At 38.1% G+C, this 23,848-nt stretch overlaps 2 protein-coding genes across 4 annotated transcripts in view; one reads left to right on the top strand and one right to left on the bottom strand.

Moving 5' to 3' along the window:
* Window positions 1–23,848, top strand: part of UBN2 (ubinuclein 2) — a 99,406-nt gene that overhangs the window by 67,243 nt on the left and 8,315 nt on the right. For 2 of the 3 annotated variants that reach the window (XM_059396311.1, XM_059396310.1), the window contains exons 15-17: window positions 5,074–5,305; window positions 5,735–5,824; window positions 8,588–9,063. The exons of the other annotated variant lie outside the window; for it this stretch is intronic. In XM_059396311.1, coding sequence (XP_059252294.1) covers window positions 5,074–5,305; window positions 5,735–5,824; window positions 8,588–8,637 — 372 coding nt within the window. In that variant the 3' untranslated portion in view covers window positions 8,638–9,063. Of the gene's footprint in view, window positions 1–5,073; window positions 5,306–5,734; window positions 5,825–8,587; window positions 9,064–23,848 lie in introns of those variants that run through there. 3 annotated transcript variants of the gene reach the window in all.
* Window positions 22,094–23,848, bottom strand: part of LOC132015243 (NADH dehydrogenase [ubiquinone] 1 beta subcomplex subunit 3-like) — a 2,407-nt gene continuing 652 nt past the window's right edge. The window contains exon 2 of the mRNA XM_059395842.1: window positions 22,094–22,246. Coding sequence (XP_059251825.1) covers window positions 22,094–22,246 — 153 coding nt within the window. The remainder of the gene's footprint in view (window positions 22,247–23,848) is intronic.

Here is a 23,848-nt window from a genome sequence, read left to right as displayed (position 1 = left end):
CACATAATATGCTGTTTCATAACAAGCTTTTAAAAAAAATACATAACATGTTATGATGTGTTCTTACGTTCCAAAGTGTTTTTTGAAAACATGACTTTTGTTGATTTGTGGAATTCCGTTGTCTTAGAAAGTGTTCTTTTTACTGCTTCCTGTTGATGTGGAATAGGAACATCTAATGAAAGAATTTTTACCTTGGTGTTTATAGATGTTTTCTGCTATTGAGTACAAACAAAGCATTAGTATTCATAAATATATGAAACCCAGATCATTACTCTGCCATTACGGTAGGCTTAGTAATGAATTCATTTATTCCAGAACTCTAATATTTTGTTTTTAATATTTTATTTATTTATTTGATAGAGAGAGATCACAAGTAGGCAGAGAGGCAGGCAGAGAGAGAGGGAAGAAGCAGGCTCCCTGCCGAGCAGAGAGCCTGATGCGGGACTCGATCCCAGGACCCTGAGATCATGACCCGAGCTGAAGGCAGAGGCTTTAACCCACTGAGCCACCCAGGCGCCCCTCCAGAACTCTAATATAAAACAAAATTCAGTTAACTGTTACTTTACTAGTTGGAATCTAGTACTCACTGATGTTTTATCTGTGTAATTTTACTTTCATCAAAAATGAAATAAAAAAAAAATACTGATTAGGGATTGTATGTAAAATTTAAGTTATAACTAACGTCTGGAAGTTAGTTCACATTCCTTTTTGTATCACCTTTATTAAAATGTTGACCATGTTTAACGTTAATCCTCAGTTTGAGTAAAGGAGAGAATTATAACAGAAATTCAGAATTATAACATTCCTGCCACATGGGTCCTCCTTCCCAGCATCAGTTACTTCTACAGTCAAATGCTCTACCCCTGAGCTATACCGCCAGGTATATCAGTTACTTCTAATTCTCATAGCTTTTTCTGTGTTTTTAAATAGTAAGAATGAATGGAAGACAATTATTCATTTTACTATTATCTCTTGTCATGATAAAGCTTTTAGCTGTGTTTATACCTTTGCCATTCTCCTAAAAGAATAAAATTACAACTTTCGGTTAAATCCATGACTATGTAAAGTATTATCTCTGTTGAGTTAAACCATAAACTGTGGTTTCATTTGCTTTCTTATTTTAAGTTTTTGGCTTTTTTCCTCAAGAAAAATGCCTTTTTCCCCCCTTCACTTTGAATTGAACGTTAAATCTTTATCCTTTGTCATCTCCAGAGTCTCTGAGTTCTGTTCCCCCCCTCTGCTGCCACCCCTCACCCTTCCCTTTCCTGCCAGTCCTTCTTGTATTTGATCATCTACCCCAGGAGAACCTAGATGCTTAGCATACCAATTCATTTCAGCAGGGAACCTATATGGCAAAATTTGTATTTCCAAAAAGTTAGCTCCTTCCTTCTGGTTTTCATCCTTTACAAAATGACTATGATTTGAAGGCCTTATTGATCCTGCCTTCAGATCTGATCCTTTTTGTTCTGTCTTACTGGTTTGACTGAAGAAAAGATCAGTAATTGAATAAGGTTTTTTATAACTTTGGGAGAACCTGTGGTTTGTTTTTTGTTGTTGTTGTTTTTGTTTTTTTAACATAGCCTCTCATTGAAACCTTTTGGTCTCTAGATCGTGTCTCTCTAGAACTCTAACACTAAAAGAAGATTCCCTGTCTGTGCCGGTAAAACATTCAGCACCTGTCTAAAAGACATCTTCAGCTATCTGTTGTTCATTTGCGGAATGAAAAGGACAGGTTTAACAAGTTAAAATCTTTCCGGGTTCAGATTATTACCTTTCCCTGCTTTGTATTTAATAACTTCCTGCTCAAGGCTTTCCTCTTCTTTCTTGCCCTTCAGCTTAACTGATGTTCTGTGAATCCTGTCTTTGCCACTTTATAATTCCCAAAATAATTCACTCCTTAAGCAAATGTTTCTGAGGTATTTACTATGTGCCAGGCACTCTTCTAGGTGCTGGGGAGCTAGGGTAAACCCCATACTCAAGGTCTCTTCTGTCAGGGAGCATATATTCTAGGTAGAAAGATAAAAACAAATTTTCTTTAAAAATGTTAAGTGTTATGAAAAATTAAAACAATAATATGGTAGAGTGTGATTGCTGCTAACATAGGTAAGGGATTTGGGGACAGCCTCTTTCAGGTGATAACATTTGAGCTGAGAATTGAATAAACAGTCATTTGGAGATAGGAGGGAACAAACAGTCCAGGCTAGAGAGGTGGTAGGTGTGAAAACATGGAGATAGGAAAGAGCCTGACATGTAGGTATGCATGGCTGGACTAGGGAGAGATGGATAGGTGATGGGGTCTGAGATCAATCAGAACCATGTGATGGAGGACCTTGCAGGCCACAATAAAAACTTGGGGTTTTAATCTGTGTGCAGTGGGAAGCCATTGGAGGGTCTTCATAGATTTATATTTCAAAATATCTCCCTGGTTTTTGTAGAGAATGGGGAGGTGGTTTTTTAAAATTCTCTCTCTCTCTCTCTATATATATATATGTACCTGCATATATATATATATATATATATACACACATATACATCCATGCATAGATATGTAGAACACCCACCACAGGAAGAGCATGGTTTTCCTTCATTTTTTTCCCTTGGAAATGAAATATGTAGGTCATGGAAGTATGTTTGATTATGGAGCATTATCCTGAACTGTTTGCCTGTTTTTGGTTGGCAGCTTCTCCTCTAGGCTTCTGGATGATATCAACAGTAGGATACCCGACCGACTTTTGAAAGGTCTCCATCTTATAGGGAGAGAGAAATTTATGAATGCTATGTAATATTTAGATAGTCTGATGTTTCATTTTGGATTTATAAACAAAAGTGGACATGGGAGTTTTTTGAAAATACAAACTGTTACACAGTTATGGCATGACATCATTTTTGATTACTCACTTAATTTGGAAAGTTGCCCTAATTTACATTTTCCAGCTATTTTAATACTTCACTTAGCCTTCTCCAGAAAAGCTTGAGTTCTCCTTCTTAGCAGTACTTAATGTTCCTCTGTAGGGGCCTCCACTTGGGGCACATGGTTTTGGAGTGTGTGCTTCATCTTATCCTGAGATTACAAGAGAATTATGATTTAAAAAAAGTTTTAATTCTTAAATTGATGCAGGATCCCTTCTATCTAAGTTGCTTCAAAGTGTCCTTATTTCTAATTTAGTAATTCTTTCCAGTGAATCCATTTTGTATATCATAGTTGGCTCACTAAGGGAAAGACTAGAAAATAGAATAGTGTCCAAGTCTAAGCATAAAGTAATGAAAATTTGTACTTAAGTGTTGGAGGAAGTGGTGGTTAAAAAAAAAAAAAGAAAAAGAATGGGTATGTTGACAGTAAGTTCATCTTGTCCATTTTTTTATGATGTCTAAAAACTAAGGTTTTAAGCCCTGATGCCCAGAAAGAACGAGACTATTAATGATAGCTGTTGAGCTATAAGGTGGGGGTCACATGATTACAGGAGCTGCTGAGTTCAGTTGTTGATGAGTGTTCCATAGCCAAGTGCCATTCCTCCCTGAGCTTTTAGATTTACAGAATTGAAACCGAGATGAGGATATAAATTTGAGAGCTAACAAAGGAAATAAAGGAAGGGAAGGCTATTAGAGAAAGAGTAGTGAAACCAGATTTAAAGCCTTCCGGAAGGTGTTCTTCATTTTTTGTTTAGCAGTGGCATGGACTGTTCAGTATAAGAAATATATATGCTGTGGCATATAGGTACGGGAGGATCACTTAAATTTTTTCTCATATATTAACTAAGAAATAAAATGATAAGCCCTTTACTAGTAATGTTTACTGAAGAGGAGTGAGCACACAAAATAAACCTGATGATAGTTAACATCGATTACTGACTAAAATTCGAAGAATTCAGTATTCTTGACGGAATTTAGAACTGTAAAAATTTCGGCCAGGGAAACTTAGAATTGGTAAAATGAGACTACAAAAGAAAAGTCACAGTTGCACAAACAATCATAGATAATATCTGATACTGAGACAATTTTATTGTAACGTTAGTTGATAAGTACATGTAGAAAAGAAAGTCAAAATGGGAAAAGATTATTGCTGAATAGAAAATTGTTCAAAGAATTAAATTAGCTTAAGGAAGTGTACATAAGTAATTTCTTAGGGAAAGTTAGTTAATGTTAGCGTATTTCTGATTTAAATGTACTTTTCTTACACATGGCATCAAAGCCCAGATAGAGGAGTGTTAAAACACCTTTTACTGTAAGGAGTCTTTATGTTCAGAAAAGTAATAACATGGAAACCAGCTTTCAGGGGTTAAGGAGAAACTAGGTAATGTGGGGAATGGAGGGTATCATTTAGTAAATTTGATTAACAAAAGGAATACAAATAAGGTTGTTTCTAGGGGGTGAGGAACAGCCAGGAGTAACTGTGGTTGTTTAAAAAAAAAAAAATGAGGTCTCTGTGTATGACAAGACAGAGGCAACTTGGAGAAAGGTATAATACTCGATATTTGTACCAGAAAGTTCGGCATAGGAGGATTCATGGCATAGGTCAGATGGTTAGTTTTGGAGGAGAGGCAGTTAGAGCTAATAAAGGAATAGGAAGAACATCTGGATGGCCTCATTTCTTTAAGGTGTTATGATGAAAGCAGTGGGTATTGTGTTACAGGCTCTGAGAGGGTCCTCATCTAGAACACTAACCCCATGAGTTGTATCAGGAAAGATGGTAAAACAAACAGTGAAATTACCAAGCATTTTCAAAGACCAAATTGAAATTGTTATGGAATTAATGACCCATAGTTCAGATGGAGGGCTTAGGAGCAAAAGTGGAAAAGTGGAAGTCTGAGGTGAGGTATGAATGAACGAGTGGTAATACTGGCTTTAAAATAAGGAGTTTAAACTGGCAATGAAGAGCCGAGTAGAGAATGAATTTCTAAACCAATATGGGTAGCTCTTAGAAATGTATTTTTCACCTCAGTCTTCATTTTCTGTCTCCTAACGTTTCTGTTAGATATAGGACACAGTCTTGCGCCCATAAGGATATTAGATAAAATAAATCAATTCAGGTTAAAGATTTGATTTCTTATGTATTTTGACCCCTGGTTTCTGCAGTCCACAGCAGGAGCGTCATTATTGGCTAATGCCTCACCTCTGACTCTCATGACATCACCTTTGTCTGTAACAAATCAAAATGTGACTCCTTTTGGGATGCTGGGTGGCCTTGTTCCAGTGACCATGCCCTTCCAGTTTCCCTTGGAGCTACTTGGCTTTGGAACGGACACAGCTGGAGTGACAACCACCTCGGGATCTACCTCAGCCGCTTTCCACCATAGCCTAACTCAGAGTAAGTGGGGCTCTTGGAGTTACTGGGCTTCCTAGTGTGACAGAGCAGGAAACCTCATGACTATTCCCATTGAGAATAGTCCATGTGGAGTTAGTGAAGATGACAGAATTTTTTTTTTTTTTAAGAAATGCAATTTATTTCATTTATATGTAAGTCAAATTACTGGAATCAGATTTTATTAACAGTTCTTAAACGAACCATCTATACCACATTTCTATCTTAATGAAACTACTAATAAAAGGGAGTCGTAGTTGCTGGGTTATTTGCATACACATATTTTTATACATATAAATTTTTCAGTGTGCTCTAGTTTAAGAAAGACTCTGAAGTCAGGGGCTATATCGTACATTAGATAAATATCTTTATTTTTGATCTAAGAGGGCTCAAATCTTAGGTTGAAGATTACTGACAGGTCTGTTTTTCTCTCAGATTTACTAAAGGGTTTACAGCCAGGAGCTCAGCATGCAGCAACACTTTCCCACTCACCTCTGCCTACACATTTACAGCAAACATTCAATGGTAAGAAAGCCACCTATTTTTTCATCTTTTAATATTTATATAGATTTATAAATCGGATTACATACCTTTTCTGAAAACTGAATGAGATGACAAAGGTTGGAAAAAACAGATTTTCATATGACTAAATCCTTATTAACAACAAACTCCTTATAAGAAAAAGGAAATAGGTATGAGACCTTTCGTTACATGTGGGAAAAAAAAACCTTTTGAAGACATGTGTTTGCTATATGGAAATGAGGACAAAGAAGAGGATTCCTTAAACAGTGTACAAAAGTCATGTCCACTGATTATAATAATTCATATGTATCGAAGGTTTACTAAGTGCCAAGTGGTCCTGTGACTACTTAATGTATTAGCTAATTTAATCCTTCTAACAGGCCTGTGAGTGAGCTAATGACAGCCCCCAGTTTTATAGATCAGGATAATCCTAGGAAGTGAGCTGAAATGCAAATCTGGACAGTCTGACTTGACCGTCTGTATTCTTTTTTTTTTTTTTTAAGATTTTATTTATTTATTTGCCAGAGAGAGAGAGGGAGAGCGAGTAAGCACAGGCAGACAGAATGGCAGGCAGAGGCAGAGGGAGAAGCAGGCTCCCTGCCGAGCAAGGGCCCGATGTGGGACTCCATCCCAGGACGCTGGGATCATGACCTGAGCCGAAGGCAGCAGCTTAACCAACTGAGCCACCCAGGCGTCCCGATGGGCTGTATTCTTTTTTTTTTTTTTTTTTTTTTTAAAGATTTTATTTATTTATTTGACAGAGAGAAATCACGAGTAGATGGAGAGGCAGGCAGAGAGAGAGAGAGAGGGAAGCAGGCTCTCTGCTGAGCAGAGAGCCCGATGCGGGACTCGATCCCAGGACCTGAGATCATGACCTGAGCCGAAGGCAGCAGCTTACACCACTGAGCCACCCAGGCGCCCCCGATGGGCTGTATTCTTAACCATTCAACTTTTCTGTCTTTTAGCAGTGATTCAGTCTATATGATCCAAATTGTATGCATTAGATACTTGCCGGCCAGCTAGATCCGTGTAAATCTGAGATTAGGGATTAGACGCTGGACATCACATATTGGCCTCAAGGTTCTTGCTTTCACCAGCAGTTGACCTTGGTGGACTGTTGATACTATTCTTGAAGACTATTTTCAGGATCTTTTGAACAGAAATAACTGTTCAGCTTTGGGGGTTGACTGGGACCTCACTATTCTTTTTGGACACTGCATTTAAAATGATCTTTGAACAAGTTTATGGTTGACCACATGCAGAAGTGGCTGCTGTGTGGCAATCTCAAGGCAGCGGGTTATAATTAATCCTGTAAAAGACCTAAGTGGTAAGCTGCCCCAGACTCAGCCCTTGAAAGAATGACTATAACTTTTATATAGTCTTTTTATATAGCATATAAACTTCTTGTAAAAAGGCCTAAATAGTAAATATTTTAAGCTTTGCAGGTCACGTAGTTTCTATCACAACTGCTTGACTGTGCCATTGTAGTGCAAAAACAGCCGCAGACAAAAACATCAACATAAGTGTGGCTGGGTTCCAGTAAAACTAGAAAGCAGTGGTGGGCCTCATCTGGGCCTTGGGCCAAACCTTGGTCTAAAGAATCTCACAGTTCATTTAATATGAATATTTTATTTTGCTAATTTACCAATACCTCTTTGAGCATAGTCCTTCCTTGCCATTTTAGGAATTTAATTTTATATGTCAGGTCAAAATTATTGTCTCTACAAACACAGGCACATAATATCTCATTATAAATGGAAAAGCCAATTCCTTAGATGTCACCAAAATTATTTTAATAGTGTTCCATTTATACAGCTTTTGAAACAATTATCCTGTCTCATTGATCTAGCTTTTCTTCAATAGAGGCAGTTTTTTGTTTTGTTTTACGGGAGTAATTTAGATATCACATGAATGAACCTAGCAATGTGACTTTCATGGTCTCCTCCAGCCTTAGGACAGATCTTACAGTACGGTAATTTATTCTTTCTCACCTGTGTGTTTCAACCATTCATGCCTTCCCCCGACTTTTTCTCTCAAGCCTAGAAGAGGGAGGCTTCATTGTCCTTGCTAAGGCAGGACTTTTTTTTTTTTTTTTAAACATTCTGTTAGCTCTCAAGCTTACTGCGTCCTACTCTCGCCCAGTTTAAAAAGAGTAACCAACATCTTCCCAACAAAAGTTAAAAAGCCGTATGTAAACCTAGAAACCATTGTTCACAGGAGCAGACTTTCCTTATCACTTACAACTCTAGCCCAGTTAGGACCAAAACAAAAGCTCAGCTGGATTTTTGCAGTGTGTTGCATTCATTTATGTAAATAATTGGGAATTCATTATCAAATGCTGTGTCATGGCAAGAAATTTAATTTCACTCACAGGAAAATGGAATTGGCCTTGTCTTCTAAAGGGATTGAAAGATGTGGTAGGTTCCTTAAACATGAGGATTATGTCTTTTATATTCCTTTATAATCCTCACAGCATTTGTCGAAGTTGGCTCCGAGGTCAATTATAAATACTTGTTGAAAATAGTATTTCAGCTGAAAACCAACTAAACCACAGTCACTTGAGATAAGAGGATCATTTTTGTTGAGTTAATTTATCTCCTTTATGTTACGTTTCTCAACCTAATGCTGTACCATTTAAGATATTAAAGGTTATCTTTTTAGCAATGTCCTTCACATGCAGATTAAAAGTTAATTGTTCTCTTTGTTTTATCTTTTTTTTTTTTTATAACATGCCAACCCATGCCAATTAAACACCTCTTTTCTCAGATGGAGGCCAAAGTAAAGGGGACACTAAATTACCACGGAAATCTCAGTGACTTCCCAGCAAGCAATGGAGATGAGACATTCAGCTGGCTGATGGAATCTACCTGATGGGAAAGTCCTCTTGTGGTCATAGGGCTGCTGTTCTGTCGATGTTTACATTCTCTCGTCCCAAGCACTGTGGTGAGGAGGAAAAAAGGAAAGAGAACGTTACTTGAGTAAAGCCAGGTGCAGGAGGAAGAAATGCATTCGTGCAAAGTTAGTGACCTTTGGTCTCCTCTAAAGAAAGACAAAGTTATCATATTAACTGACTTGAAAGAGACTCAGTTGTCAAACCCACAGAAGTACAAATTTGATTTTTTCCCCGGCGGGGGGAGGAAGAAGGAATCTGAGGATTTGGGTATACTCCATCCATCCTGGGGGTTGGATCTGAACACTTGTAGATATAATTGCATAATAAAAGGCAATATATCTGGAATTAGGCCAGTTTGTCAGGAGTAACAATCATGTCTATTTGAGTGGACTATGCAGCAAATGGCCACACAAATTTTAATGACCCTGTGTCTGATACAGACAGTAGCTGAGTAAATATCATACCCTCACACAATCCTGAACAAACTTGAATCTTCTCCAGTGTGTAGCAACTCCCCGTGTAAATCAGTGGACTAAAGAGGCTTCAGGAAAGTTATTCTAGCACAGTGATATATATTATTAAATCATCAAGATTTTTAAAAGTCAAGAAATTGAGCCTGTTGCTCTTAACAGACGAAACTTAGATGCCCCCTTTTTGTAAAAGGGTCAATTTCGTCTTCCATTCAGAAGCAGGTACTTAAGTCTTCTTCAGGTGATTTGTGCATCTGGTATTGACTGGTTAATTCTTATTTCCATTCTTGATGTTAAAATGTGACTTTGTTCACATTTTTCTCTTCAGAAATGGGGATCTTTGACGTAGGGCTGCGACTTTGGTGCTCTTAGCCCTTGCAGGCCTACCGCTCTGAACTGTAGATTTCCCCAGCTTCCCCGCAGTTCACAACTTCTCCTGGTCTTTTAGCTAGTGGTACTTCAGGTGATATAGACAGGTGTAAGTGTGTACTGCACATGCCTCTTCATTGGTCATTCAAATGGCATATATTATATTTTTGGAATTTTTAAGATAGTATTTTAAAGGGAGGAATTACATTAGATCATGTGTACAAGGGATTATTTTTTATAACAATCACAATGTATTTTTACTCCCTGTATCCAGTGTAGTGAAATGGATTTGGAGCATTTGGGATCTTAAAGCTTTATTAATATTTACTGAGAATATTGATACATTAGTAAACCTGCAGACAGTAGTAAGACTGCTTAGTTATCATCGCTTCCTTATGCAAATACATATTCAACAAAGGATGTTAAGGGAGAAATTTATGGTTCTTTTTGGATACATTTGATTTTTTTTTCATCATCATTGGTCTTGTCTCTATCAATCTCTCTCTCTCACTCTTTTTTTCTCCCTATTTAGACTTCTGAATGTCTTTAAACCGTACCCAAGATTGGTGTAAGCTTGATCCATTTATAACAAACTCACCTAAAAAACGGCATCAGATTGGTAGTAGCAAGATTTTCATGTTTTCATTACAAGTCACCCTATACCTTCAGATTTATTTAAATAAGTGCATTAATGTGGCCTTTTTTTCCTTTTTAAACAAAAGTCCCAAATAACCTACAGGACTGAATGAGTTACCACAGATCTGTTCAGATCTGTGTTACCTGTATTTTGACTTCAGAGTCACATTGGCTTGCTTCATAGTAAAAAGTTAATAAGTAACTGAAAACTATTTCCAAAATGTTACAGTAAGGCAGAGGACTGTTTCAGAGAAATCATTGCTATAATTACTTGCCTCTAAGAATTTAGTTTACCAGTAGAACAAATAAGAATGTTGTGTCCACCCCAGAGGATGCTTCCAAAGGATATTGCGATGTTGCCTAGAGGTTTGACTTGAATTGAATATGTTTGATTAAAGATTGTTTGGTTTATTTAATTAGGGAAGCTTACCCAATTCTTGAGTTATTCCAGTGTAGTATACCTGTTGCTCTTACCTAATGTGGGGGAAAAAAAAAGTCTTTGCTAATACTGTCTGTATAGGGAGTTTGCCTTTGGGAAGCTGACCTTGGTCTCACTTCCCGAACCAAGAGTCAGAGTGCATATTAATCTCTCTTCCTGCTGATAGTTGTGCACGTGTTCATCTGTGTGTATAAATAAATTTATTTCTGTATAAAAATGCATCACTAGTTTAGGTCAGGGAATAATTTCAGTTTCTGAAATCCATCAGTTCTGAATCATGCCATGTGAAGATCCCTGATGATTCTTTTGTCTCCGTTAGAGAAGAACAGGATTATCAATTCTTCCCCCAAGTATTATTTTGTAACTAACCAGTAAAAATATCTGAAGGCCCTTGGCTCTGAGAAGTCCATATACAGGGAGGTGATATTCTGTTCTCTTCGGTCTTGATTCCGTGAGGACTGCTGCCAGCTCCTGCCCTCAGCCCCATACCACATTTTCACTAACTTACGTCCATTTCAATCAAGTCTACCCTTTTGTGTTGTACAGATGAAACAAGCATCCTTTTATTTCTAAATAGATAAGTATGATCAGAGAGCTCCTACCTGTAAATACAGAACTATTTCTTTTCTAGATCATAACATTGAAAATGGTGTCCATACTTTACCGGCACCTGTCTTTACAGTTTTTCTTAATAAATACAGACATATAAATTGGTTATTTTTTAGCCCAGAGACTTGTGACCCATACTGTATTTTTGCACTTAAAAGTCAAATTATGTTATTTTTTAAATGGTGAGTAGTCAGAAAGGATATAGAGCAACGTGTATTTCTGAAGAGCATTAGCAACATCCCAATGCAAAAATAATCAGCACACTTGATTATGTCCCACTCGGCGGGACTCTTGATTCAGGAAAATTAAGCTGTTCGTTTTCAACTGTCTTGTATTTAAATTGCCTTCACTGATGTATAAGCTGTTACTGTACATACAAGTTAATCCTCAGTATTCACAAGCAATAACGGTCAGCGGAGTTGTCTTCAGAGACAGCCATGCTGAGCCTCGGTTGGAGACTGTTTGGGAGCAAAGTGTCAAGCTCATTCAGAGCCTCCAGAATCAATGCAAGCAATAATTCCACTATAACTCAATGATAATTCTTTCTCATATGCTTCTGAGATCAGAGGGTAAAAGAAATCAGGGGTTTAAGATCAGCCTGAAGAAAAACGTTTGGGAAAAAGAAGTGAAGTTAATCTGAAGTCGCAGAATCCTGATATTCTGAGGAAATCAGAGGCTCGTGTTCATACATTCTTTTATGCCTGCCACCCCTTTGATGGATGTTGTTAGCCCAAATTACGTTTTTTTTTTAATATCACAGAAGTTGAGTAGGGTTTCTTGCATCACCAAGGTAGGAGGAAGAACCGGGCACATACTTGTTTGGATACTGTGGGTTTGACACCTGTTGAAAACAACTTACTGGAAAAGATTTTTAACCCAGGATTTTTTTTTTTTTTTTTTTTTCCCTTCCCAAAGCAGATCTAAATTGTTTACTACCCAGGGTTGGCAAGGGCAGGCCCCTCTAGTCTTTCTTCCCCGGTTGCCCTTACCACACCCCTTCCCTCCTCTACTTGGTTCACGACAGTTTCTGAGATGGAAACTCTACTGTTATTCCAACTGCCATTGATTGTGAGAACTCTCTGTCCCTTGGGACAGTCTCCTAGAACTCCAGTTGTCTATCATATTTGCTGCTACACTTGTATAATGAACTTTGCCTGTATTGGTCGATTATAATCTGATTTACAGTTCTTTATCTCTAGGAGGTTTTGTCATATAACTTGACCCATACATAGAGTTAGGATACTTTATTTTAGGAGTGTACCATAAAAGCACACTGGTCCCGGAATTCTTTTTATTATCATGTAGGTTTTGAATTTGTGTTGGCTTCTTTTCTTGTTTGTTGCTGTTTTGTTTCTCTTTGTTTTAAATTAGAAATAGCAGAGTGAGAAAAATCTATAATCAGGCCGAACTTGAGACCTTTCCCTTGTGCTTCAGCACTGTAGTTTCTGCTGACCGTATGTTCTCAAAAGGGGCTCTTGTACTTTCTATTGTGCATGTATGATTGTTTTGTTTTGTTTTTTTGCTTTTGTAATAATGAAACAGAAATGCAGTAGTGGGTAAATGACCAATTACAAACATGTTATACAGTTTTATTTCATAAAATTGAAGGGGAAAAGTTTAACTCTCTGTAAATCATTTCTTAGCTCTGGTCAAATGCTTATATTACTCCTCTAAAACATGCTCAATTCAGGCCTTTGTCTTTGTTAAGTGCCTTTTTTTTCTTTCTTTTTCCCCCTCTTAAAAGTGTTCTCAGATATCCTAAGTACAGGCTTATAAGTCAGGGGATTCAGGAGGAAGAATCTCAAACTTGCCAACGTCATGTCATGCTGTAATATTCTTCCTTTTCTTTATATGTATAAGGATATATGTGTAAGATACATAATACATATATATGTGTATATATATGTATACATATGTAATATATATATATATATATATAACTAGTAGCTGCTGTACCATTGCATCCTTTCCAAACACAGCCCTTTCGATGTTTGCAAAACTTCTGGCTTGTTTATTCCATTGCTTTTAGTCAATTAAAATGGGTAGATTGGGAAATTGTCTTTACACAAGATGCTATCTTCCCCCTTTGAATATCTGTTTGTAGACATTAACAAAAATACATAAATAGAATAAGTCATTTATTTCAATTTAAGTAAATTTAGTGGACTCATTGACTATTCCTGGATGTAACCATCTGCTCTCTGCCCTTCAGACTTGGCATGAGTAATCCTGGAGAAAGCATTGGAATAATAAGAGTCTTTTGAGGGTCAGGTTGATAGAGGTGCACTGTGGCAGGCAAGTGTAAAGACATGGGGGAGCCAGAGTTAGGAGCTCGGTGTTCTATCTGAGTACATTTTGAAGGAAGTTGGATACTGTGGGTTTGACACCTGTTGAAAACAACCAGCTTTGTCCACATTCAATGTGCATCGTATTTGCTTCTGGAAAATGATTTTCGAAGAATTCATACAGCTGCATATCTGTGAAAAGGTTAATAAACAGACTTCAGATACTCACGTAAACATTCACATAACTATAGCATTCTTGAGAGGTCTTCGGTTTTCTTTTCATTTGCCAGATAATTACATTTGGCTTAATCTGATTTTATAGCTATTTAGAGTTCTCCCTGGAGTGGAATAGTGTAATCTTCAGTATCTAAGATTCATCTGTTTCTTGTTGAAAACAGATAGGACACACAAAGGGAGACTAAGCTGAACCAATCCTCAGAGACCAGTACAAATATATCTAGTAAGTGCCCCCTTTTAAAGACATTTTAATTGGGAAGAGGAGACTGGTGGTTAACAGAAAGCAGTGGCTCCTGGTAGAGTCACTGGATAGCAGAAGCACTATCAGGCAGCCTCAGCTCAGACGCGTTACTCTGTAATTACTGTATTTAACAGGGGGAATATCATTTAACCTTCGTGCCTCAGATTACCCATTAGAAAATTGGGTATAATATTCACCTACCTCCCAGGGATATCAGAGACTTTACTATTTCAAAAATACTTTGAGTTTTTCTAAAATGTCCTATGTAATTAAAAAAGTATTACCATCTTTCCACAGAGGCTAAAAAATGTTTCCCTGTGATGGGTATAAAAGTACCATAAGATTTTTAATTTTAAAGAAAAATCACTGGAATTCTACTTTAGATGCATATTATTTAAACATATTTGTGGTGGGATTAAAATGGTTAGTTTCAGGTTAACAAGGGTTCGGGGGAGTAACACTAAGTTTCTTAATTATAAGTAGGTTTGGGGGTTTTTTTTTTAGCCTTTTATGATGTTAATACACGTGTGATTTTTGCCAAGGTTGTGGAGCTACAGCTAGGTAAAGTTTGGATGATTGGCTTTTGGATTGATAAATGATCCTGCAAGTTTTAGCTGCCTCACTTTTCCATCTTCGCAATTTAATTTCCTTATGTCACTTGTCTGGTGATGGACAGCCAAGCTTTTAACCTTCGAGGAATGAATGCGCGTCTCCTCGTCCTTGTACATCAGAGACTGTGCACTAATCCTGTCACTACAGGTTTATCCACCTTTGTGCCGTTGGGGCAAGCACTACACACAGCTGGGGAGATACTAGCTGGTCTACCTTTGTGTAACTCCGGCTTCTTCCACCCCTTAAAGAGTTAGAGCCATCCACTGCTCAGGTTATAGGAAAATAGGAGAGAGGAGGCAGGATTCACTTCTTAGCTGGGACGTGGGCTGGGAAGGGGAAGGGACAGAAGGAAGCGTGTTTTGCCCGTCTCTAAAGAAGAAATGAAGCTCCCCTTCTTGATCCCCCTCTCATCCTGGCATGTTAGGTAGTGATACTTAGAATTTTCCTTTATCGTTTCAACAACAGCAACAGGAAAAAATGGATGCTGTGTTTGTAGTTCGTGCTAAATGCTAAGCAAAAATTATTAGAGAGTGTGTGTAGATTTAAATTATAGCACATATTCAGGGTCAGGAAAGAGAATGTAGAGGATGAGGAACAAATTACCCAGCTCAAGTGAGTCCAGAGAAAGCCCCAGGCCCAAGCAGACAGAGCATCTGTGTTAATTCCCACAATGGGCCAAGGCCCATTTAATCTAGTGATAGGATGTTTTTGTCTTAAAAATCACCTTTTGGCTTTTTATTGCTTTTTTCAAGATAACGCCTTAGTTAGTAACCTCTAAATATCAACTATGCAGATAAACGTACTCTTTATTTTCCACATTTTCCCTCTTTTTCCATTCTTCAAATACAACTGTTAAATGACTTCTACCCAAAGAAATAAGGCATAAGGGTTTATGTGTGTTTGTTCCTCTAGAGAAAATTAACAGAAGCGTAAAACAGATATTTTGTGTGTTCATCTATCCTGAAATGTGAACTTTATATTGAAAAACTTAAGTACAGATCCTTTTACTAGTGCAAAACTGTAGTGAGAATCATGGAATGTCTTTGGGTTGTTAAGAAGAAATCATCCCAATGTTCAGTTCTGAGAAAGTTCTAGATTCTGTGGCACAGTGTTCAGGTTTGTAGAGCTGAACAGTTGGTCAGACTCTAATTAAAAATGGCTTTGAATATTTAATGTTGAATTCCTTTCTTCCTTCTTCTTACCTCTAGTTTGAGCCCTTAAGTTAACCATTTCATCACCCAGTTTTTAAGAGTCCCGAGAGGAAAGACTAGACTTTCACGTCCTTTTCTCACTCACTCTGGCAGTCTTTCCTGGGTCTCCACTGCATTCAGAAGTGAAGACTGCAGGCACAGTCCAGGACAATGTTCCTGTCCTCGCACAGACTCAGACAGGGACTTGATGGAGGCTTATCATCAGACTGCCTTTGAACAACTTTGAAATGAAAACTTAACATTTTTCTCAGATACTCCCAAAGTATCATTGGCTTAAAAGTAGCTATTTGTGATCTTTATTTAATTTCTTCATACTGTTATTCTTTAACTTCTCAATCTTTCTTACATATTGCCATTTATGGTGAACCATTAGCAGTTTTCCAAACTGTATCCCCAACAGGTCAAGGATCCTTTCAGAAACCTCAGTAGTCTAATTAAAGGGGATTCTATGTCCAGGATTTGGCATCAAGTTCACTGGTGACTGGAATTGTTTTTTTTTTTTTTCTTCTCCCTTGTATTAAAAACTAGCTTTCTCTACCACTATACCTTGTGGTTGCTACAATTCATGGCTTCCTCTTGATATTTTTCAAGGTCATTCAAATGAGATGCAGACCTTTGTTAAGGGCTCTTATTTCTCATAATACTCTGCCTTGCTTATTTTCATATCCTTCCCCTGGAATAAACCTGCTTTGCAAAGGTCTGCTTCACACGGGCCATATAATTTCCTAGAACCAGTTTTATGTTCCTCAGAAAACTCTGTATGTTATTTGCTCCCATTTTGCTAATGATAATATAATTCTATTTTATCTTAAATCTAGTTTTAAAATATTTTATAATAGAGCGCTAATGGAAACCTAATTGAAATATAAAAAAGATAACTATTACTCAAGATAACTTGGAAATACTTCTGTTTTTGAAGTTAACAACTCCATCTACCGTCTAAGCACATTTAAGAGTCAGCAGTAACCAAGACCAGCCAGTCAGCATGTTTTTCTGTGACAACCTGTCCTTAATTTGTCAGACCTTGCCTATCTTGTATTTTCTGTCCTTGTGGCCATAACCTTTCCTCATTTTTTTGCTGTTTTGTGCTGTTTGCAAGGTTAGCGTGCCCTGGACTGGCACATAAGAGTTTTTCTTTCCCATACCTGCAAAACTACCAAGGATTACCCTGATTTTGGCTAGGGGCACTAAAAGACAAAGAAGTTATTCTCAGCTGATAAAATCTATTGCTGTTTTATATAGTTAGTTAGAAAGTTGGCCATCTTTGGCCGGCTTTTTAAATCCTGGCTCTGCCTACATAATTAATTACATATACCATCTGAGACCTTCCCATAAGCAAGGGGCCTTTTCCACCAGCAGAGGCAGGTTTCCAGCCTACAAATAATTTCCTCTGATCTACATCCAGCCACAGAAAAGATTCAAACTTTGTATTGTCCTTTTGTTGGCTGTCATTAAAAAATTACAGAAAGTATCAAAAATCTCAAATTGTCCTTAAGAAAGGTATGTTATCTGGGGCTTGCCCTTGTGTTTTGCTCACGAAACATTGTCAAGCTTAAAAGGAAAAGGAAAAGAAATCTCTGGCTGGTGAGAATTTTGTGCCCCAAATAATACGCTAATCAGAGTTTACCGAGGTAACTAAGGGATGGGTGTTCTCTCTCTTTATTACAAGCAAGAACGTTTATTTGCAGTTGTAAAATTATTGTGGAACTGCAGATCTTTTTGCTATTACTGATTGGGAATAAGGATTCTGATTTTTAGTCTGGGTGAGCACATATTTCCAACACGTGGGGTATGAATTTTGATAAGGGAAAGACTTTTGTTTGGTAACAGAAGGAAAAACAGGACTTAACCAATACAGTGAACGTTCACTCTCTAGAGGAACTTCCCTCCAGGTACACATCTTCCTCTTTAGCCGCCTCCACACTTGACAGAGATGCCAACAGGTTCCACAACTGATCTCGAAGGAAGGAGCCTAAAGAATTGCAGCTCCTCTGGGTAAAGGGCACTGATTACTGTCTTGCATTTGTTTCTAGGGAGGTGCGTTTTTGCTAACTTGAAGGGATATACTGTATTTTAAATAAGTGTGTGACTTAATATTTTGGGATTTTTTTTTCCTCCTTTAAAACTGGACCTGAACACAGCTTTGAGTTGATATTTGTAATAATCTCAGGACCTGAAAGATTGTAGCATTTAGTGTGTCTTAAAAATTATGTACTGTACCAGCCATGGATTTTTGTAAATATACCTGTCTCCCTTTTTTGTATTATTTTAGTAAAAAAAAAAAAATAATAAATTTAAATAAAAGGGGGTGGTGAGGACATGTGAATGGGTGTGGGTATGTATGTGTGTGTGTTTGTATAAGGCTCTTTTGAGACGAACTGGTGCTTGTTTAATTTCCGGCTCTACTTAGAGCAGGAATATGGACAAACTGCTGCTACTGACCCCTGCACTGAGCCGAGGTATTTCCATTTTGTCTTTTCCACGGTGGATTGAATATGGGCTGCCAGGACATGACTGAGAAGTTAAATTCTTCCCACTGCCATCTTGCCTTTGCATTCTCTGTTCTGCACACCCTCTGAACTTGAATGGTAAAGCTTTCCAAACTCTGGGTGGTTTGGTGGTCTCTAGTTTTTAGAGAGTTCTTGTCACTGTTTTCTAAGCAGAAAGAAGGACAGGTAAATTTTTTTAACCAAAAAAATAACCACACATTTCATAAAACCCTGATGAATTTTGGATATGTGAGAGGGCTTAAACATTCCTAAATATGGATCTGTGAATTTAGTAAATTAGCCCTATGGATATACCCCTTCAGTGCAGGGAATTTTTTTTCTTTTTTTTTTCTTTTCTTTTTGTTTTTTTGCAACAGCCTTGCTCATATTCCAGGTATAGCTAGCAAACCCCTGTTTTAAAGCAGGAGCCTTATTTGATTCAGTGTAGATGTTTCCTGTCTATCCTTCTGTGACAGGACCTTTTACATGAGTGTTTTTTTCTTTTTGTATGTGTTATGTGTTGTATTAAATAAAGAGGAATGTACATATTATTCTCGTGTCCATTGTATTATTTGGTTAACTTGGGTTTTAATACCTCATTCTATCAGTAGGGTTTGAGGATCTGTTGTCTGTATTGTACTGTGCCGGGCGCTATCAGAAACAGAAGTAAAGGGCAGGGTCCCCACGTCATGCTATCTCATGACGAGTTAAAAGATTACAGTTCAAAATTTGTCACAAAGGTGTGATCCATTGCTGCCTGACATATGAGTTTAGAGCAGGGGAGAAACAGGACTGGAGAGAGCTGAGAAGACTTTGTCAGTTGGATGGCACTTGAGCCGGGTCTCGGGATACTGGGATTTGGCTAGGAAGAAGGAAAAAGGAATGTCCTGAGCAGAGTGAGCAGAGTCAGGAAGAAGCAGGAAAGAGACTGGTCTGGTATGAGGTGTGCACTGGGATTAGTAGAAGCCAGGCTGGAAGTCCTAGAACACAGGCCCACTAGGTTCTTCCTTCAGGCTATAGGGCGTGTGCATACGTGCATGTGCGTGCGTGTGCGTGTGTGTGTGCGCACTGCCAGGCTCAAGGTTTGAAATGTAGACGTGAGAATTATCTGCAGAAGTGATCTTCCATGGGGTTGGTTGGCTGGCTGGCTCAGTCGGTACAGCATGTGACTCTTAATCTTGGAGGAGTGGGTTCAAGTCCCACAACGGGTATAGAGATTACTTTAGAATTTTTAAAAAAATAAAGACCAAAAAAAGGAAGCGATCATTTAAATCCTTACTTGTAGAAGACTTCTAAAAAAAGTGCTAGTAAGATAAAGGGTGGAAAAAGAAGTCAACCTTAGAACTCTGGGGAAGGGGTGGGGAAAGGATAAAGAGATAGAAAGGAACTTGGTGGAGAAGCAGTTTGTCATTTGTGTATGTATATACACGTAGAAAATCCGAAAAAGGACATATACTCCAAAATATATAAAGAGTGGTTATATAAGTGCTTTTTTCTTTTTCCTTATACTTACATGTATTTTTGGTGCTTTATCATTAACATGAACTTTTAAAAGGGTTGGTCCTTGTGCATGGAGAATAGGCTGCAGTTGTTTTTACTAAAAACATGTTAAGGACAGACTTGCCAAAGCCAGTTCTTGGGAAGTAATAACCCTAAAGATAATTATTGTTATTTGACTACACTCAACTATGTTGTCACTGTCTTGTAAATGTGTATTAACACATTAAAGGTGTTATTGTAAGCAAGATTTTTTTTTTTTTTTTTTTTTTTTTTAATGTAGGCTCCATGCCCAGTATGGAGCCCGATACAGGGCTTGAACTCATGACCCTGAGATCAAGACCTGAGCTGAGGTCAACCAACCAAGCCACCCAGGTGCCCCTGTAAGCAAGATATTTTTAAATCTATAATTTCCCCAAGCTTATTTGACCACGGAATTTTTTTTCATGTAACTCCAATTAACAAATTATGTAAGGCCCTGTAAAGCACCCAGCACAGTGACCCAGGAATCCGCACCAGGAAAGCTTAGCTCTTACCATTCAAACTCGTTCTGTTTTATTATGTATTATATTCTGTGGTTTGAAAAGTTTCTAAGAAGATAACCTAGCTCCAAGAGTTAAGGACTTCAGAATAACCTTTAGAGAGCCAGCAAGTAATCAGGTAGAGAAATGCAACCCATCTTCTAGAGTTGAATGAAGGTCAAGTGTCTGGAAGGTAGGGTTTTTCAAGGGAGTATAGAAAGATATATGGAGCAGGAACTATGTTTTACACTGTCCACGTGGGCAGGAAATGGTGTCAGACCTGAGCTTTAGGATGGGAAAGTGGTTGTCTAGAACATGGACACAGAACAACCACTACAGATGGAGCTCTAAGGCCAAATTAATGGGCGGTAGAGTTACTTTCCTTTTATAAGTTGATTCTAAGGGGGAAATGGATTGTACAAAAATTCTGTGCAGGGACCCCTGGGTGGCTCAGTTGGTTGGACGACTGCCTTCGGCTCAGGTCATGATCCCAGAGTCCCGGGATCAAGTCCCGCATCGGGCTCCCAGCTCCACGGGGAGTCTGCTTCTCCCTCTGACTTTCTCCTTGCTCATGCTCTCTCTCACTGTCTCTCTCTCAAAAAAATAAATAAAATCTTAAAAAAAAAAATTCTGTGCAATGATGTAAAAGTTTGAAATAGTCTAAGGCCATGTTAGGATTGGTTAAGTAAATTAAAAATATATTAAATAAAATATTTTTAAAATAAGAAATGGCAAAGATGTCCAGGCATTAAGAAAGAGCCATTATATGTGTAAATGCACATAGGCAAGGAAAAATAAATAGAAAAACTTAACACTCCCCAAATTTAAAGAGTGGTGGTATGAGTGCTTTTTCTCCATCCTTTTACCTGAAAGTATTTTCAACAAACATGGATGACATGAGAAAGGGTTTTTTTTCTGTTTGTTTTAAAGAAACAAACAGGTGGCCTTGGATGAAGAAAGGGAGAGAGATGGGAAAGAGGCTCTTCCTTGTGTCATCACTGGGAGAAGGGAAAAGAAAAGACTGTATTTCTTCTACTCAGATCCTATTAGATCCCAAAATTGGATCTGTTTTGGAGAGAAGACAAAATGAACTGCTTGATTTAAGATAAAGAGTTTTGGGGGCACCTGGCTGGCTCGGTAGAGCACTGGGTCACTGATCTCAGGGTCATGAGTTCAAGCCCCACATTGGACATGGAGCCTACTTAATTTAAAAAATAAAATAAAGGGCGCCTGGGTGGCTCAGTTGGTTAAGCGACTGCCTTCGGCTCAGGTCATGATCCTGGAGTCCCGGGATCGAGTCCCGTATCGGCCTCCCTGCTTGGCAGGGAGTCTGCTTCTCCCTCTGACCCTCCCTCTTCTCATACTTTCTCTCTCTCAAATAAATAAAATCTTTAAAAAATAATAAAATAAAATAAAGATTTGGGGGGGGGGGGGGGAAAAGATTATCCTTGCACTTGGGATAGGAAAAAAAAAAAGTACCAAGTACATAGGCATACAGTGAGTACAAAGTATGTCTTTCGAAGCCATGGTTCTATATCCTTTTCTCAGAGGAGCCAGTGCTACCAATTTTTTCAGTTAATAAATATAAATACATACCTGACTCTTAAGCATAAATTTAGCAAATGTACTTTTTTTTTTCCGTTATTTTGGAGGTTATTCCACATCAGTACATGGGGGTCTGTGTCATTCTTTTTGACAGCTCACAGTATTCCAACTTGTGGTGTCATCACTATTTATTGTATCTGTTTTTAACTGATCAGCATTTAGATGACCGTCACAAGGCTGACTGTGATATCTGTGGAGGCATATAGAAGTTCATCCTGGTGTAGGTAATAATGACCTGACGTACTAGAGGTGAAAGTCAGTGTCTCGGATCTTTGATGTTGCTTCTTATCCAAGTAAAGCTTTGAGAAGTACTTGATAAACCATTTTTTTTAAGGGTTTTGAAAATTGGAAAGCGAAGCAGAAAAGCTGATTCTGGGTGCACCAAGGGTTGAATTACATGGCAAGTGAGATCATGTGATTTTTCAAAGGACGGGTCCCTCTGATGCCAGTGTGCCCCGGTTTGTCATGAGGATCCTTACCTCGAAAATGATGCTCTCCCCCATCGGTGTGTGCCTTGACGTGGCTTGTTTTTTCTGTCTGTATAATTACCTCTTCTGTGTCCCTGTGTCTGTCCCTCTGCCATTTCCCCACTCTTTTTTCTAATAGGTGGCATAGCATGAAGGAGAACATGCTGACATTAGACAGATGGGTTCCCAAGTCCCTACTATAAAGCCCTAATTTAGACAAGATGCTTAGCTCATTTTAGCCTGTTTCCTTATATGTACAGTGATGATAGCCAATGGTGGGGGCGTGGCTGAGTTAGAGACTAGATAGGGAAAGCACCTAGCATAGTGCCTAGCACATACAAGCTAATGAATGGTGGCTATGTTATTCTCGCTCTCTGCCTTTTTTCTTAAATTCATTTCTTAAACTCATGCTTCCTCTTGTTCTCCTAACTTCCAAAACTGCAGAGGTGAAGCCGTAGTGTTTAAAAAAAAAAAAAATCTTTCCCTTTTTTAATACTTAAAGTACAGAAGTGGATAAACATCAGAATTCTTTGATCACAGGTGTCAAACCCCTGGCTTAACAAAGAGAATCTTCTCTAAAAACTAGAGTCTGTTAAACAAAACAGTAAAGGGCATCTTTTGGTTCATGTAACTAATAGTCTAGAGGTGAGCGTGGTGTAGGTGAAAGCTTTACCCAGTGGTTCAGTGTCCTCAACACTGTCTCCGCGCGGACAAAGGGTCAGATTCCACACAGTCTGACTTCAGGCTCTCCCTTTGCAGCCACATGGCCACTCCCACTCTAAACAACATGCATGTGCTATGTGTAGTTTATTTTTGCTTTATTGTACCTCAAATGCAAAGCAATGCGTTAATCAGGGGCCTCAATTCATAGCACATGGTCATCACCACTCAGTACAAAAACTCATTCCCTCTCTTTATTATATAAGATTCAGTTTCTCCTTCCTTCCTTAGTCCCCAGTCCCCCGTATCTCATAGGTGCGCACTTGATACATGGCCCTTCCCATCCATGTATACTTCTAAAATAGTGTTATTTTGTGTGTGTACACCTTTAATTCATACAAATGGTCTGAGGCTATAAATCTTGCTGTTTCCTCCTTTTCTCACTTTTCTTAGATTTGTTTGCGTTGCTATGTGGGCATCCTGTGTGTTGCTTATCTCTGCATGGTTTTCCATACTATATATCCACCACAGTTTTCAGAAATTTCTTATTGGCTACGGATAGTCTTCTGCGAGGTGCCTGTTCATCTCTGCTCATCATTCAATTGCATTTTATCTTTTTGTTGCAGATATTAATCTCTTACCAGGTTGAGATGTGTTTGATATTTTCATCTATAATCTCTCTTTTAACTTTGTCCATGACATCCTCTGTTGAACAGAAAATCTTTATTTATTTTTTTTTCATTGTATTCTTACTTTATTAAATCTTATTTGTATTTTTTAAGGGAA

The sequence above is a fragment of the Mustela nigripes genome, chromosome 4 (genome assembly GCF_022355385.1).
Source record: "Mustela nigripes isolate SB6536 chromosome 4, MUSNIG.SB6536, whole genome shotgun sequence".
NCBI lineage: Eukaryota > Metazoa > Chordata > Mammalia > Carnivora > Mustelidae > Mustela > Mustela nigripes.
This window is presented reverse-complemented; position numbering and strand designations above follow the sequence as displayed.